The sequence below is a fragment of the Meles meles genome, chromosome 19 (assembly GCF_922984935.1).
Source record: "Meles meles chromosome 19, mMelMel3.1 paternal haplotype, whole genome shotgun sequence".
NCBI lineage: Eukaryota > Metazoa > Chordata > Mammalia > Carnivora > Mustelidae > Meles > Meles meles.
In genome coordinates this window covers 49,249,186-49,263,278 of record NC_060084.1, presented here as the reverse complement: position 1 = coordinate 49,263,278, position 14,093 = coordinate 49,249,186, and the positions used below count along the sequence as shown (strand labels likewise).

At 58.2% G+C, this 14,093-nt stretch overlaps 1 protein-coding gene across 2 annotated transcripts in view; it reads left to right on the top strand.

The window, feature by feature from the left end:
• The window catches only part of SYMPK (symplekin scaffold protein), a 36,469-nt gene extending 22,546 nt beyond the window's left edge, over positions 1-13,923 (top strand). For both annotated transcript variants that reach the window (XM_045987725.1, XM_045987726.1), the window contains 14 exons: positions 59-294; positions 1,172-1,253; positions 1,444-1,557; positions 2,613-2,760; positions 3,810-3,970; positions 5,364-5,472; positions 5,726-5,826; positions 6,426-6,516; positions 7,554-7,655; positions 11,455-11,642; positions 12,458-12,634; positions 12,806-12,901; positions 13,143-13,475; positions 13,644-13,923. In XM_045987725.1, coding sequence (XP_045843681.1) covers positions 59-294; positions 1,172-1,253; positions 1,444-1,557; positions 2,613-2,760; positions 3,810-3,970; positions 5,364-5,472; positions 5,726-5,826; positions 6,426-6,516; positions 7,554-7,655; positions 11,455-11,642; positions 12,458-12,634; positions 12,806-12,901; positions 13,143-13,475; positions 13,644-13,778 — 2,073 coding nt within the window. In that variant the 3' untranslated portion in view covers positions 13,779-13,923. The remainder of the gene's footprint in view (positions 1-58; positions 295-1,171; positions 1,254-1,443; positions 1,558-2,612; positions 2,761-3,809; positions 3,971-5,363; positions 5,473-5,725; positions 5,827-6,425; positions 6,517-7,553; positions 7,656-11,454; positions 11,643-12,457; positions 12,635-12,805; positions 12,902-13,142; positions 13,476-13,643) is intronic.
• Positions 13,924-14,093: the final 170 nt, after the last annotated feature.

The following is a 14,093-nucleotide window of genomic DNA, read 5'->3' as shown; positions in this document are numbered from 1 at the left end:
ATCACGAGGTGCCTGGGATTGCCTCCCACACCCACACGTATCTCCACTCTCCTGTCAGGTGCGCATAAAGATCCTGGCCAGTCTGGTGACGCAGTTTGATTCAGGCCTGAAGGCCGAGGTCCTCTCCTTCATTCTGGAGGATGTGCGGGCCCGCCTGGACTTGGCCTTCGCCTGGCTCTACCAGGAGTACAATGCCTACCTGGCAGCCGGTGCCTCGGGCACTCTGGACAAGTACGAGGACTGCCTCATCCGCCTGCTCTCCGGCCTGCAGGAGAAGCCAGACCAAAAGGATGGGTGAGGGGGACTGCCTTGCACTCTCCTGTGTCCTGCCTTTCTTTTGTGTTTTCTGATCACCTCTTTCCTCACCACCCAAGGTCTCGTGCCCATCCCCCGAGACTCCCTGCTCTCCCTGCTCTCTGGAGACACTTGTAAGGCAGATTCCAGGTGGGCTCCGGGGCCTGCTCTGCTGCGTGCCTCTGTACCTCCGCTCCGTAGATAACTGTCTGCCTTATAGGCTTGTTTCAGAGGTTGACTTCTCTCCGCCCCCCCATCTCTCACCTGAATTGCTCCTGTAACGTCCTCCTTGTTCTAACCTCCTGCTGATCCATTCTCCACATAGCAGCTTGGGTGACATTTTAGAATGTAAATAGTCTTGTTGTTACCCACTAAAAACCTGCCATGATTCACCATTGCTCTTGCAATAAAATGCAGCCTTTTTTTGTGCCCTATGAGACCAGTGTAACCCAATTCCTACCAACCTCTTTGCCTTCTTATTCTGCCCCTCTACTTCTCACTGCCCCCAGACTTTAGCCACGCTGACTTTCTGTCTTCTGACCCTTGAATGTGCCAAGTTCAGGGCTTGGCAGGCCATTTTTGGCCGCCACATCTGAAGAGCAGTACCCTTCCCCACTCCCCGTCATTCTTTTCCATTACTATAGTAAATGAGTGAAGTTAGGAATCCCCGTTTGACAAAGGGGAGAGCTGAGCTTTGGAGAGGTAAAGTCTCTGCCTCGGTCAGCCGGCCGGCTGCGTTTGAACTGGCTCTGTTTACCTCCAAAGCTCTGTCACCAGTTGAGCAAACTGTCTGTGCAGCGCAGCCCTGCCAGCCCCAAGCTCCAGCAGGACTGGAAGCTTCTCCTCGCAGCATTCCCTCACTCTTTCTCCCTGGCAGGATCTTCACTAAGGTGGTGCTGGAGGCGCCACTGATCACGGAGAGCGCCCTGGAGGTGATTCGCAAGTACTGCGAGGATGAGGTGAGAACAGCCTGCCTGTCCCCTGAGCCGGGGCCTGTGCTGGGGGCCTGAGGAGCCCACAGGCTGGGCCTTGTGGCAAGGGACTCTGGGAGGGACCTGTCCTATTGTCCGATCTGAGGGAGGCAAGGGAGACCTCCCAGGGGCACCCTGCAGGTGCGCTGAGTGCCGGTGTCCCTCCTTTCTGCCACAGAGTCGTACCTACCTGGGCATGTCCACTCTTCGAGACCTGATCTTCAAGCGGCCGTCCCGCCAGTTCCAGTACCTGCATGTTCTGCTAGACCTCAGCTCCCACGAGAAGGACAAGGTGATCCCCTGCCACCCTGCGCTGGGCTGCACTCTGCCCTTCATCTGCCCCGAGCATCTACCCCAGCCTCTTCCACATGCCCCCGAGAGTCCTCTCTGGGCCTGACGCACTCCCTGCAATAGTGTGGTGGTGGTGGTGGGTATGTTGTCATTTCTGGTGGCACAAAGCTGCCTAGACTATACACATGCGTATACATACACTTGGCCCCCCAGGAAGGGCAGTCCCATTTGCCCTCCTACTCCACGCACGTTGAGCCCCTGTGCGGCCTGCTGCTGTGCCGGATCCTGGAGGGGTTGCTAGCAGGAGAGGAGCCGTGTGGCCTATCAGCGAGCAGTGAGGACACAGCCAGCCCGTGGAGTAGAACAGCACACAGCTGTGGGAGCCCTGGGGAGAGGCCTGACCTACCTGATGGGGGGGGGTGGGAAGGATGGGGTTTAAGGAAGCCTTCTGAAGGAGGGGGCAGGTGAGCCAAGACCTGAAATAGGAGTAGAGGGTGTGACTGAACAGTGGGAACTAGCTGTGCTTACATGTGATTGAGAGGGCCCTAGACCCAGCCCCGCCAAGTGTTTCGCTGCCTCCTCTCTTGGTGTCTTGTGTCCATTCATTCAGCAGACCCTCACTGCAGACTCTGGCTTGGCCCTTTGGTGCTGCTGGGGACACAGCAGTGCCCAGGAACAGTCCCTGTTTTCAGGGGTCCCAGCCGGTGATGTCTGAGTAAAATGGGGGTAGAGCCAGTGACAGGCATTCTGGGCAGTGGGAACCTTTCGTGCCAAGTCTCAAAGCCAAGGAGAATGCTATCACTTTGGAGGAACTAAAGAAAACTCTTTCCGGTTGGAATATAGCAATAAGGCCGGAGACCGTAAGGGATAGGCCTGAGCAGGTCAGTGGAGAGGTGGTGCAGGCTCTGACTGGGCCAGGAAGCCTCTCCCCGAAGTGCACACGTGACTCAGGTAGACCAGGCCTGTCTCAGTCTTGGGTTTGTTTTCCCATTGGTGCTGCCACGCTCTGAACGGTGGTCTGCCCCCTCCACCATCTTGCCTGCCATCTCTCTCCAGGTGCGCTCCCAGGCCCTGCTGTTCATCAAGCGCATGTATGAGAAGGAACAGCTGCGAGAGTATGTGGAGAAATTTGCCCTCAACTACCTGCAGCTCCTGGTCCACCCCAACCCGCCATCCGTGCTGTTCGGAGCCGACAAGGATACAGGTCTGGCACAGCTTCATCAGATGAATACTGAGCATCTTCTGGATCCCAGGCTCCTGGCCAGGCCCTGGGAATGGAGCTGGTTTGAAGCTGGGCCCTGCTCAGCCTCCTAGGGAAGACAGCCAGGCAGTAATGACCAGAGCAAGCAGGCCTAGAGGCTGCGAGTCCAGAGAGGAGTCTCACCCAGCCCCGGGGTCAGGGAGAGCATCCTGGAGCAGGGGGTGGAGGGCTGAAAGCCAGAGGACAAGGAGAGCTAGCCAGTGACGGGGCGCCAGGAAGGGCCAGGCATAGACCCGTTCCTTCGACAAAGCCCCGGGTCCCTCAGAATTACAGGTGGGAATACCCAGGCCCCAGGGGAGCAGACCATTAAACTGGAAGGTTCTGGGGTCTCTGGCTGGCTCAATGGAACATGCAGTTCTTGATCTGGGGGTCATGAGTTTAAGCCCCATGTTGGGCATGGAGCTTACAAAAACCTGGAAGATTCAGGCTATGAGAGAAAGCACGGGATCTTCAGGAGCCCTGGCACAGCCTAGGTGCCTGGAAGACCTCCCAGGAGAGACACTGGTTGTGTGAGACCCAGAGAATGAGGAGATACAGAGAAGGGAGTTGGGCAGCAGCATTGATGTGTGCAAGGGGACCTGTGCGGGCTCTGAGGGGTCTGTTAGAAGGAGGCTGTGGCTGGAGCATGGACCCCTGGGGAGCGGGGAACATACAGCATCTGGCAAGTAAAGCCAAGGTAGCCGCTGGGGATTTATCCCAGGCACAGGGTAGTTGTGGGCATGCAGAGCCGGAGAAGGGCAAGCTTAGAACTTCCCTTTGGAAAGACCCCTCTGGCTGCCCTGTGGATTGATGGTCAGAGACGAGGTGGGACTTCAGTGCAGAGGCTTCCAAAAGAGGAGCAGTCCTGGTCCCGCACCATTGCCCTGATGCTTGGCTTCCTGTCTTAGAACACTTGACTTCCTGGGCCTGCCTCCCAAAGAAGGGACAGACAATGAGGGTGGGAGACGGCGGGGAGGAGAGTCGTTCCTGATCCCCGCCCCCTGCCCTATCAGAGGTGGCGGCACCCTGGACTGAGGAGACCGTAAAGCAGTGTCTGTACCTCTACCTGGCTCTCCTGCCTCAGAACCACAAGCTCATCCACGAACTGGCAGCCGTGTACACAGAGGCCATCGCCGACATCAAGCGGACAGTTCTGAGGGTCATCGAGCAGCCGGTGAGGCCCCTGAGCCCCCCAGGCTCTGCCTATCTGTGGGCAGGGCTAGGCCCCAAGTCCAGCCCTTCCCCTGGTATCTCCATCTTGGCGAGGGCTCAGCACCGATGGTGCCCCAGGTCCTGCCACTCTGGAGCTTGTGGGTGGTCCACCTGCCCCGTCTGCCAGTGAAAGGACAGCAGGGTCGCCCTCAGTTACGAGGCTGGAGCAGGGCAGACCCGGGTCCACATCCTGCCTCTCAGTTTCTCCCTGTGCACACTGGCCCCTCTTCAGTAAAAACGGGGAGGATGATTCCGTCCCCCCAGCTTGCTGCAGGGACTCCAGGAGCTCATGCATGTAAATGTCTGTGTCACTCACAGGCTAGGAGCTGGCCTTCCCTTGGCTGGCCGATGGGCATCTTTAGTTGTCATTACACAAGTCCCGCCTGCTCCTCTCTGGAGCCACAAGGTCACCCACATGAGAAGCAGCAGGCCCCTGAAATTCAGACTATCTGCCCTTCCAAACTGCAGCTAGATCAGAAGCCACTTTTTTGTATCTCTCTGCTCCTGCTTTATTACAGAAAATCTCCAGCATAAAAGGAGAGTCTGGTAGGCTCAAACCCAAATATCCGCCCCCTAGATTCAGCAGTGTCCTCCCCCAGTTTTCAGAGTGAGCCCACTAGACGGTGAGCTCCCGGAGGGCAAAGACTGCCAGCTCCACCATTATAAATGTTTATGGCAGAGGAAGGCCTGAACCCTCATACCCAGCCCGGTGCTCCCTGCAATGGTTGCCCACTGAGAGGGCCAGGCTGCACGCACAGGCTGCCATGCCGGGCACTGGCTACTGCTTATGCCTTTAGAAGCCTGAAAAGTTTTTACCGAGGAATGGGAGGGCGGGCTGGGCATCAGAGGTCAGGTTAGGTCAGAGGTGACGGGAAGGCCTGGGTCCTCAGTAGGTAGCCAGCACTGGTGAAGGCTTGGGAGCTACAGCGAGTCTGTACCCTGTAAGTGGGGGTGGGGAAGGCCCCATACTGCTGCCCTGCCCCCTCCCACCTTCCCCACATTTCCTCCAGTTCCCTGAACCCCGTCACCAGTTCTGTTGTCCCCCAGGTTCACTGAGGTGTAACTGGCACACAGCCTGTGTTCCCATGAGGTGTCAGACCCAGTGTCTGGGGGGGCGTGTGGAGGATGACCTCGGAACATTAGTTAATATCCATTGCCTCACGTCACTTGTTTTTTCTCTGGTGACAAGAACTTTTAAGATTTCTTTGTTCGGTTCGTGCCCCAGAGTCCCATCATCCCCCCCAGCCACACTGCCTCTGGCACCTGGGCCTCCCTGAGTTCTCCCCTTGGGCCTCCTCGTCCTGCCCATGTCGCCCAGCCCCTTTCCCAGCCTGCCATCCCTTTTCTCCCTCTAGATCCGAGGAATGGGCATGAACTCACCAGAGCTGCTCCTGCTGGTAGAAAACTGTCCCAAGGGGGCAGAGACACTGGTCACACGATGTCTGCACAGCCTCACGGACAAAGGTGCCCCCGGGACCCCCACTTCTCAGCCTTTTCCTCCACGTCCCAGACCTTCCTTATGGGCCCTTCCCAAGACCTGGCCCTCAGAGCTGCTGGCTCTATTGCTAAATGCATTTGAGAAACCAGGGGCCAGCAATTCCTGCTCTGAAGCAGAGTTGGCCCTCCCTTCCCCTTGCACACAGCCACTGCCATTTCTCCTTCCTCTTGGGGCTCCCCCTTACCCACCTGTGCCCCCTGCTTACTCTTCTGCCTGCAGTCCCGCCCTCCCCAGAGCTGGTGAAGCGGGTCCGGGATCTCTACCACAAGCGATTGCCAGATGTCCGCTTCCTCATCCCTGTGCTCAATGGACTGGAGAAGGTATGGAGCTGGATGTCAGGATGCCCCCCGACGAAGACGGGCAGGGCAGGGGTGGGGAGGAGGTAGGCACCCAGGTACCCACGTCAGACACTTGTGAGCCCTGGGAAGGGCTTCGGGGGCAGTCTCAGCTCTGCTTTCTCCTCTGAGACCTCAGGCAAGCCACCCCCTTCTCTGCTCCTCGGTCTTCTCTGTCAAAGGAGAATCACAGTGACGCACGCGCACACACACACACACACACACACACACACACAGGCCAGTCCAAAGACCTAACTGTGTTCCTCCTGCCCAGGTCTTATTGCTAACAGGCTGTGGGGCCCTGGTGAGCCTCAGTCTTCTCCTGTGGAAAAAGGGGATGACGATGACACCCTCCCCCTGCAGGGGCCATCAGGGGGCATGTGGCACAAGGAAAGCTCGGATGGGGAGTGACGAGGCTGGGACTGAGCCAGGCCCAGTGACTCAAGGAGAAAGCTGAACCCCGAGGGACCAGAGGGAAGCGTCGGAGGGGACGGCAAGGCCAGAGCTTCTCCTCGCCTGATCCCAGGGCAAGCACCTGGGATGTGGGTGCCCTCTGACCCACCTCCCCTTCACTCCCCCTGCAGAAAGAAGTGATCCAGGCCCTGCCAAAGCTCATCAAACTCAACCCCATTGTGGTGAAAGAGGTCTTCAACCGCCTGCTGGGCACCCAGCATGGTAGGTGGCATCTTCGATGGGGTCGAAAGAAGCAAAATAGAACTTTAAACTTAGAAAAATAGCCCAGTGACCTAGGATGGACCCCTCATCCTCACCCCAGGGGCTCGTGGTGTTAGCAAGGGAGTGGAGGCTGGCTGTTGCACCCATAACATGATTGATTGATTGATTTTTTAAATACATATTTATTAAAGAGAGAGCACACAAGTAGGCAGAGTGGCAGGCAGAGAGATGGGGAGAAGCAGGCTCTTTGTTGAGCAGGGAGCCCAATACGGGGCTCAATCCAGGACACTGGGAGCATGACCTGAGTCAAAGACAGACGCTTAACTACTGAGCCACCCAGGCGCCCTGATAACATTGATTTAAAACCCCCACACAGGGACGCCTGGGTGGCTCAGTTGGTTGGACGACTGCCTTCGGCTCAGGTCATGATCCCGGAGTCCCGGGATCGAGTCTCGCTTCGGGCGCCCAGCTCCACGGGGAGTCTGCTTCTGCCTCTGACCTTCTCCTCACTCATGCTCTCTCTCACTGTCTCTCTCTCAAATAAATGAATAAAATCTTTAAAAAAAAAAAGGTCTTATAAAAAATAAATAAATAAAACCCCCACACGAGAGTGTCTGTGTCCCCCCCCCACCCCAACCACACCAGTAGAGCGCTATCTCCTCTAGCTGCCCATGGGCAGCGTCGCCTCTAAGTGTGGTCATTGAGTGCATGGCCTGGCCCGTCTGTGCTGTGCAGGGGTCCTGCCCTCCTGGGGGCACAGCCCAGGGAGAAGGGAGAGGAGCTGCTGGAGTGCATCAACTATTGCCCTAGAAGGGTAGGAACCCCATGCAGGGAAAGAGGAGAGCAAGGTGAAGGCTTCCCAGAAGGGGTGGCATTCGGTCCCCTCTTTTTCGTCCCCTGCCCCAGTCCTCTGTCCTCCCAGTCCCATCAACACAAAGGGTGCCTCATACTCGTTCACACTCCCCTAGTCTAGGGGACCCAGACACACCTCTTAGGCGCCACCCTGTCTCCTTCCCCTTCCCACTCCCTCCCTGCAGGCGAAGGGAACTCGGCCTTGTCCCCACTGAACCCTGGAGAGCTGCTGATCGCACTGCACAACATCGACTCGGTGAAGTGTGACATGAAGTCCATCATCAAAGGTGAGGCGCTCCCCCCATCCCCCCCAAGTGGCCTGGCTGCTGCGGACCCAGGGAGGAACCTCAGTCATTCACATGTCCCCGCTGGAGTCTGCCACGCTGGAGATTGTGCCACCTGCAGCCCCATCTCCGCTCTGGACACCTACCCTCATTCCTTTGCCTTCCCTCCCTCCTCTCTTTCCTCCCTTCTTCTGTCCAAGGAACTGGTGCATCTGCTATGCACTGGCCCAGAGTAGTCCTCAAGAAAGGTGGGGGGCCCCTCCCTCCCCAGCCCTGGCTCGAGGAATGAAGGAAGCAGAGCCCTCGGCTGAGCAGGGGGCAGAGGGAGGGCCAGCAGAGCAGATGGAGTCCGCAGGGCCGTTGTCGGACCAGGAATAGATGCCGAGTCCAGTCCAGGCTCCAGTTGAGGCAGGAGAAGGTGCCTCCAGGGCAGGGGGTTGGGGACACACTGGCCGGCTCCCCTCAGCAGTTTCCTAATAGCTGTTGGCACTACTTCCCAAACACTTACACTGAGCCAGGCTCCTCCGAGTGCCTTTCAGGCCTGCCTACCGACACATGCCAGCCGTTACCTGGTGAGTATGCGGACTTTCATCTTCTAGATGAGGAAATGAAGGTTCCAGAGAGATTGAGGAGCTTGCTCAGGGCCGCGCACAAGCTAAGCGGTTTAGTGGAGCCACACAGAATCTGAAGCCCACTAGACCCGAGTTGGAACCCAGCTCTGCCAGTTCTGCCCACCTATGGCACCCTGGGTCCCAGTGCCGCCACCTCCCATAGGAGGACTTCTCCCCATCAGCCCTCCTCAGCACTGCCCCCGCTCCTCCCTCAGGGAGGTTTCTGGCCCAGAGTCATGCTCTCCCACCAAGGTGGAAGCCCTTACTATCACACCCCTCTACTCAGACCCCGTCCTTCGATTCCTTGTCTCTCCTTTAAGAGCAGGGAGAGGGTCCCCCCCCCAACCACTGCCACTTAGCTTCTCGTCTAGCCTAGCCTAAACTGGCTCCTCCCGTGACTACTTATTTCCTGGCCTTCCTCAGCAAGTTCTCTCAGAATCTTTGAGATTGAGAGAGGAGCTTATGGAAGTCTGAAACTCACATTACAGCTGAGGAGGAACTAAGGCCTCTGGTGAGAGAACAGTAACGTGAAAAAGGTCTCGAAGCTGAACATCCAGAAGTGGCCTTTTTATTTTATTTTATTTTTTTATTTTTTATTTTTTAAAAAGATTTTATTTATTTATTTGACAGAGAGAGATTACAAGTAGGCAGAGAGGCAGGCAGAGAGAGGGGGGGAAGCAGGCTCCGGCTGAGCAGAGAGCCCGATGTGGGGTTTTTATCCCAGGGCTCTGAGATCATGACCTGAGCTAAAGGCAGAGGCTTTAACCCACTGAGCCACCCAGGCGCCCTTTTATTTTTTTACGTTTATTTATTTAACTAATCTCTACATCCAAGGTGGGGCTCGAACTCATGACCCCGAGATCAAGAGTCACATGCTCCTCCAACTGAGCCAGCCACGCACCCCGAGAAGTGGCCCTTTTACAGGCTGTAGCCCCTTGATGATGTCAGGGAAGTGTGGGCCCTTTCCCGAAGAGGACAGACTCACACAGTTTTGCGTACAATTCGGGGGGATTCACAGACCGCACCACCGCACTAAGTCCGTTCGCAGACCCAGATTAAGTCCGATGAAAGAAGAGCCTTGCCACAGGTCACTCAGGTGGGCAGTGGCCAGATCCCTGGAGATGTCGTCAAGGCCTGGCCTTTAGAAGCCCACCTCTGTCTTTCTGCAAGCCCAGGTCTACGCACAGCCTCCGTGCCTCTGAGCTCCTAGCAACCTTCCATCCACTCTCCCTAACTGCTGTTTGTCCACAGCACCCGAGCTAGCCAGTTCCCAGAGTGCGTTTCTCCGCTCAGGCATTAGTGGTTGTCCTGGTTGCACTAGGAACCCCATTCAACTCTAAGCTCTGGATCCAAGTCCAGTCCTGTTCTGTGCACCATTGGATCCCCCATGCCTGATAGTACAAGCATTCTTTCCTCCTTTAAGAGCCACCCTCTTTCTCTGGTGAATTTTTCTATAACGGGACCTGCCCCCAGTGGTCTGGTGCGGCAGTTAAAATTCACTGAGTGCCTGTGCTCGGTCCTATGCCCGACAGTGCTGGGGACCCAGCAGGGATGGAGACAGCCCTGATCCTGCCCTCCAGGGCTCACGGTCCCTCCTCAGATGATGAAAGCCCACAGTGAGCAGGGCTGGCACGGGGGAGCCTCAAGAGGACACCTGAGCTGAAACCACAGAGGGATGAGTAGGGGTGAGGTAGCAGGGGAGACACTGATCCCAGAGAAAGGAAGGATATTTGCAGAGGCCAAGAGATGTGCTGGCATGGTCTGGTTCTGGAACTGCAGAGGTGAGGCTGATGAGACCTTGTGGTTTAGGGGAAGGGGCCTGGTCAGGAGAGGTCAGACCATAAGCGTTAAGAACACCATGCCTGGGCCCCACCCACACCTGGTCTCCTAGGCCCCAGTAGGAGATTGGACTTGATATCTTGAGGACCCCTGGGAGGTGTGGGGTCAGGCTGAGCTTCTGAAAGGACTTTTCCTCAGCCTGCTATGAAGGGTAGAGTAGAGGGTGGGGTAGAAGGCCCAGGGGGAGACTGGGGCAGAGGGGGAGGAGAGGAAAAGGGTTTGGCTGTGGACCGTTTTAGGTAGAGGAGGCAGGAACCAGCCACTAACTGGAAGGGAGGAGGAGGAACTTTCTTGGTTTCTGGTAGGTTCACTCTGGCTTCAGCACTGTCCTTACCTTCTTCCACTTTCCTCTGCTCCTTTGGTGTAGATACCTGCCCTACCCCACTCTCGCCTCCTTCCTGCCTGTGTTCCTGTAATGCCTCCCTCCTTCCCCTGTTTCTTATAGGAGCCCCCCTCATTCCTTGTAGGCACCCACCCCTGTTCTCCATTAGCCTCTCAAGGATTGGGGGCCTCTCTTCTGGCTCAATAAAGACTTCCTGGTTGACAGACTCACATGGCAAGTGGTGTTTGGGGAAGAAGGGGTTCAGAAGCAGTTCCTGGGGTCTCCCCATTAACACAATGGATTGGAGCACCGCCGATCCCACTGATTTTTGGGGTACCACTACCCATTCCCCAGGGAACAGACCCCAAGCCCTGTCCTGGCCCTCTTGCCTTTGTGGATGCCCCTGTCGTGCCAGCCCTTCGTGGGCCTTTCCTGGCACTGGGTGTTGAGCTGGGGAGCACCTCGTCGGCCCATGCTTCCTCCTTTTGCTCCCTTACTCTGCACTGTGCTTCCCACATGCCCCCACGCCTGGTGTCCCTCCAGCACCAGCACAGATCCTTATGCTCTGATCAGGACTGGGAGTGGGCAGTCCCTTGACCAGCCTGCTGGTAGAGGGCATCGCTGGTCTCTGGCGGGGGCGTCTTATGGAAGTCAAAGCTGCCTTCCCTCTCTGGGACAGGTGGGAAGGCAAGCCAGAAAGGGTCCCCGGGCATTGGCAACCTGTCTCTCCTGCCTCAGTCCTTCCATGGGTTGTCCCCAAAGAAAAAGGGCCAAGGTCTGCCCACTCTGCCCAGCCTGGGGCTTCCAGCATCTGGACATGTCTTCCCTTGGACCAACACCCCAGGCCACAGTATCCCCTGAGAGCCCTGCCGGGTGAGGAAGTCTCCCCTCCAGAGCTTCCGGAATGAGGGCTAGGTCTCCACTCACGGGGGCAGATTAATGGGGCTGAGGCTCTCTCAGGGTGGTGGGGCTCCCGCCTTTTCGGGGAAGCTGGGCAAAGAGGACAGGCCCACTCTCCGCCTCCTCGCAGCCACCAACCTGTGCTTTGCGGAACGGAACGTGTACACATCGGAGGTGCTGGCCGTGGTGATGCAGCAGCTGATGGAGCAGAGCCCCCTGCCCATGCTGCTCATGAGGACCGTCATCCAGTCTCTGACCATGTACCCCCGCCTGGGGGGCTTCGTCATGAACATCCTGTCCCGCCTCATCATGAAGCAGGTAACCCGCCCCCAGCTGCCCCAGTACTGCAGGCAGTGGGCTGCAGCAGCACACACTGAAGGCAGATTGGAGGCAGGACCCGGGGCTTTTCCAGCCCGCTGGCCGCCCACCCTGCAGAGGGAGGCAGGATGAGGAGAGCACACTCTAGACCCGCCAGCCCTTTTGCCCTGCCCTAGGCCAAGGACAGTACAGCCCAATGGGTCGCTGAGTTGGCTCCAGGACGGCAGTGTGATGCGTGAGGGCAGCTGGGGGCCAGGAACAGCTGGTGGTAGGCTTCACGGGGCGGGCGTCCCAGGAGAGGCGTAGTCCCCCTTGCCACCCCCTCTGCACCCAGCCAAGATACATACTGGAGCTGAAATAGAGGCCCATTTCCCAAGAAAAGCTAGAAATAGCATGATGAAATTAAAAAAAAAAAAAAAAAATCACAAGCTCTCAGACTAGATTGTGCCCACTGGTTGCCACTCTGCAACATCCAGCTTAGAGGTGAGATGCAGGTTTGGACAGACCTGGGTTCAAACCCTGGTTCTGCCCCATGGTCCCCGCCTGACTATGGATGAGCCCCTGCACCTCCCTGGACCTCGTCTGTTTAGCAGGGCTGACGTCGCCCCTCGAGGCTGCTGCAAGATTGAGATGAGACTGTGCTCATGTGAAGGGGGCAGGATCCAGAACTGGAGGGCCAGAGGTCAGGGCTGTGGGTAGCTCAGAGGACTCTGTTGGCTGGCAAGGATTTGGGCCCCATCTTGGTAAGGTCTTCCTGTTTCTGGGGTGGCTGCCTGAGCACCCGCTCAGGACCGCTCCCTCCCTGCCCCGTTCAGGTGTGGAAGTATCCCAAGGTGTGGGAGGGCTTCATCAAGTGCTGTCAACGCACCAAGCCCCAGAGTTTCCAGGTCATCCTGCAGTTGCCACCCCAGCAGCTGGGCGCCGTCTTTGACAAGTGCCCAGAGCTCCGGGAGCCCCTGCTGGCCCACGTCCGATCCTTCACCCCCCACCAGGTACCCCAGGGTGTGGGATGGGTGGCCCCATGGGTTCAGCCCTGGAGGACTGGATGGGGGTGAGCAGAGGGGAGCCCTGCACCGTCGCAGAAGCTCAGGGGCTCTGGGGGGGTCCACTAGGGGTCTTGGGTCCAAGCACTCCATAGAGCCCCGAACCTGCTCTTCCCCTAGCAAGCACACATCCCCAACTCCATCATGACCATCCTGGAGGCCAGTGGCAAGCAGGAGCCAGAGGCCAAGGAAGTGCCTGCAGGGCCCCTGGAAGAGGTGAGGGCCCACAGCTCCCTAACCCCCAAGCCAGCAAGGCCCATCCCGTTCCCCCCACCGCAGCCACCTCTGTCTGGTGGAGGCTCCTGCTGAAAGGGATGGGAGGTGGGGGAACAGTTGCCCCTTATGTACTCCCCATGCCCACCCTGCTGGTTCCGTGCCACCATCCTCTGACAGCAGCCTATGACCTGGTCCCCCGTCCCCCCGCGCTGAGTTTCCGTGTCCCCTTCACCACCCCCAGGACGACCTGGAGCCCTTGGCCCTGGCCCCGGCCCCCGCCCCCCGGCCCCCTCAGGACCTCATTGGCCTGCGGCTGGCCCAGGAGAAAGCCTTAAAGCGTCAGCTGGAGGAGGAACAGAAGCTGAAGCCTGGAGGAGTGGGAGCCCCCTCGTCGGCGTCGTCCTCGTCCTCTTCCTCCACCCGGCCAGGCCCTCCCCAGCCCGAAGAACCCATAGATTTCCGGGAGGAGGGGCCTGAGTGTGAGACCCCGGCCATCTTCATCAGCATGGATGACGACTCGGGGTTGACCGAGGCCGCACTCCTGGACTCTAGTCTCGAGGGGCCCCTACCTAAGGTAGGGATGACAACCTCAAAGCAGCAAAGGAAGAGGACAATTAGGGCCCCCGGATAGAGGGTGTATGCCAAGTGCCCAGGGTCGGGAGGGGGGTACAGCCCGAAGGAAGCGTGAAGGTAGGACCACGCTACGCTATCCTTGACCTGCTCCTCCTTCTCCTGTTACCAGGAGGCAGCGGGCGGGTTGACCTCAAAGGAGGAGCGCAGTCCCCAGACCCTCACCCCTGCCGGAGAAGACACCATGAAGACTCCCAGCCCTGCCGCCGAGGAATCCGGGGAACCCGAGACCAAGGGGAACAGCTGACCGGGCTTGGTGGGGAAGGGGCGTGGGGCTGGGAGCTCGGGAAGGGCGGGGCGGGGCCTAGCGGCAGGGGCTTTGCCTTTAAAATTAAAAAGATCGCGGGTCTGGGGCGTGGATGCAGTCTCTCGTCTCTACCTGCATGTCAGCTGTGGGACTGCCGGGTGTGGAGTGAACGCCCCCAGGTGCTGGCTGGAAGACTGGCAGGCCCTGGGGCTGGGGGGCCACGCCTGCGCAGAAGTCCTGTCCTTGGCCGGGCGTCCCCGCGCGCCCTCCCCTGGTAACGGCCCGCCCCCTCCCTCCTTAGAAACCGGCACGGTG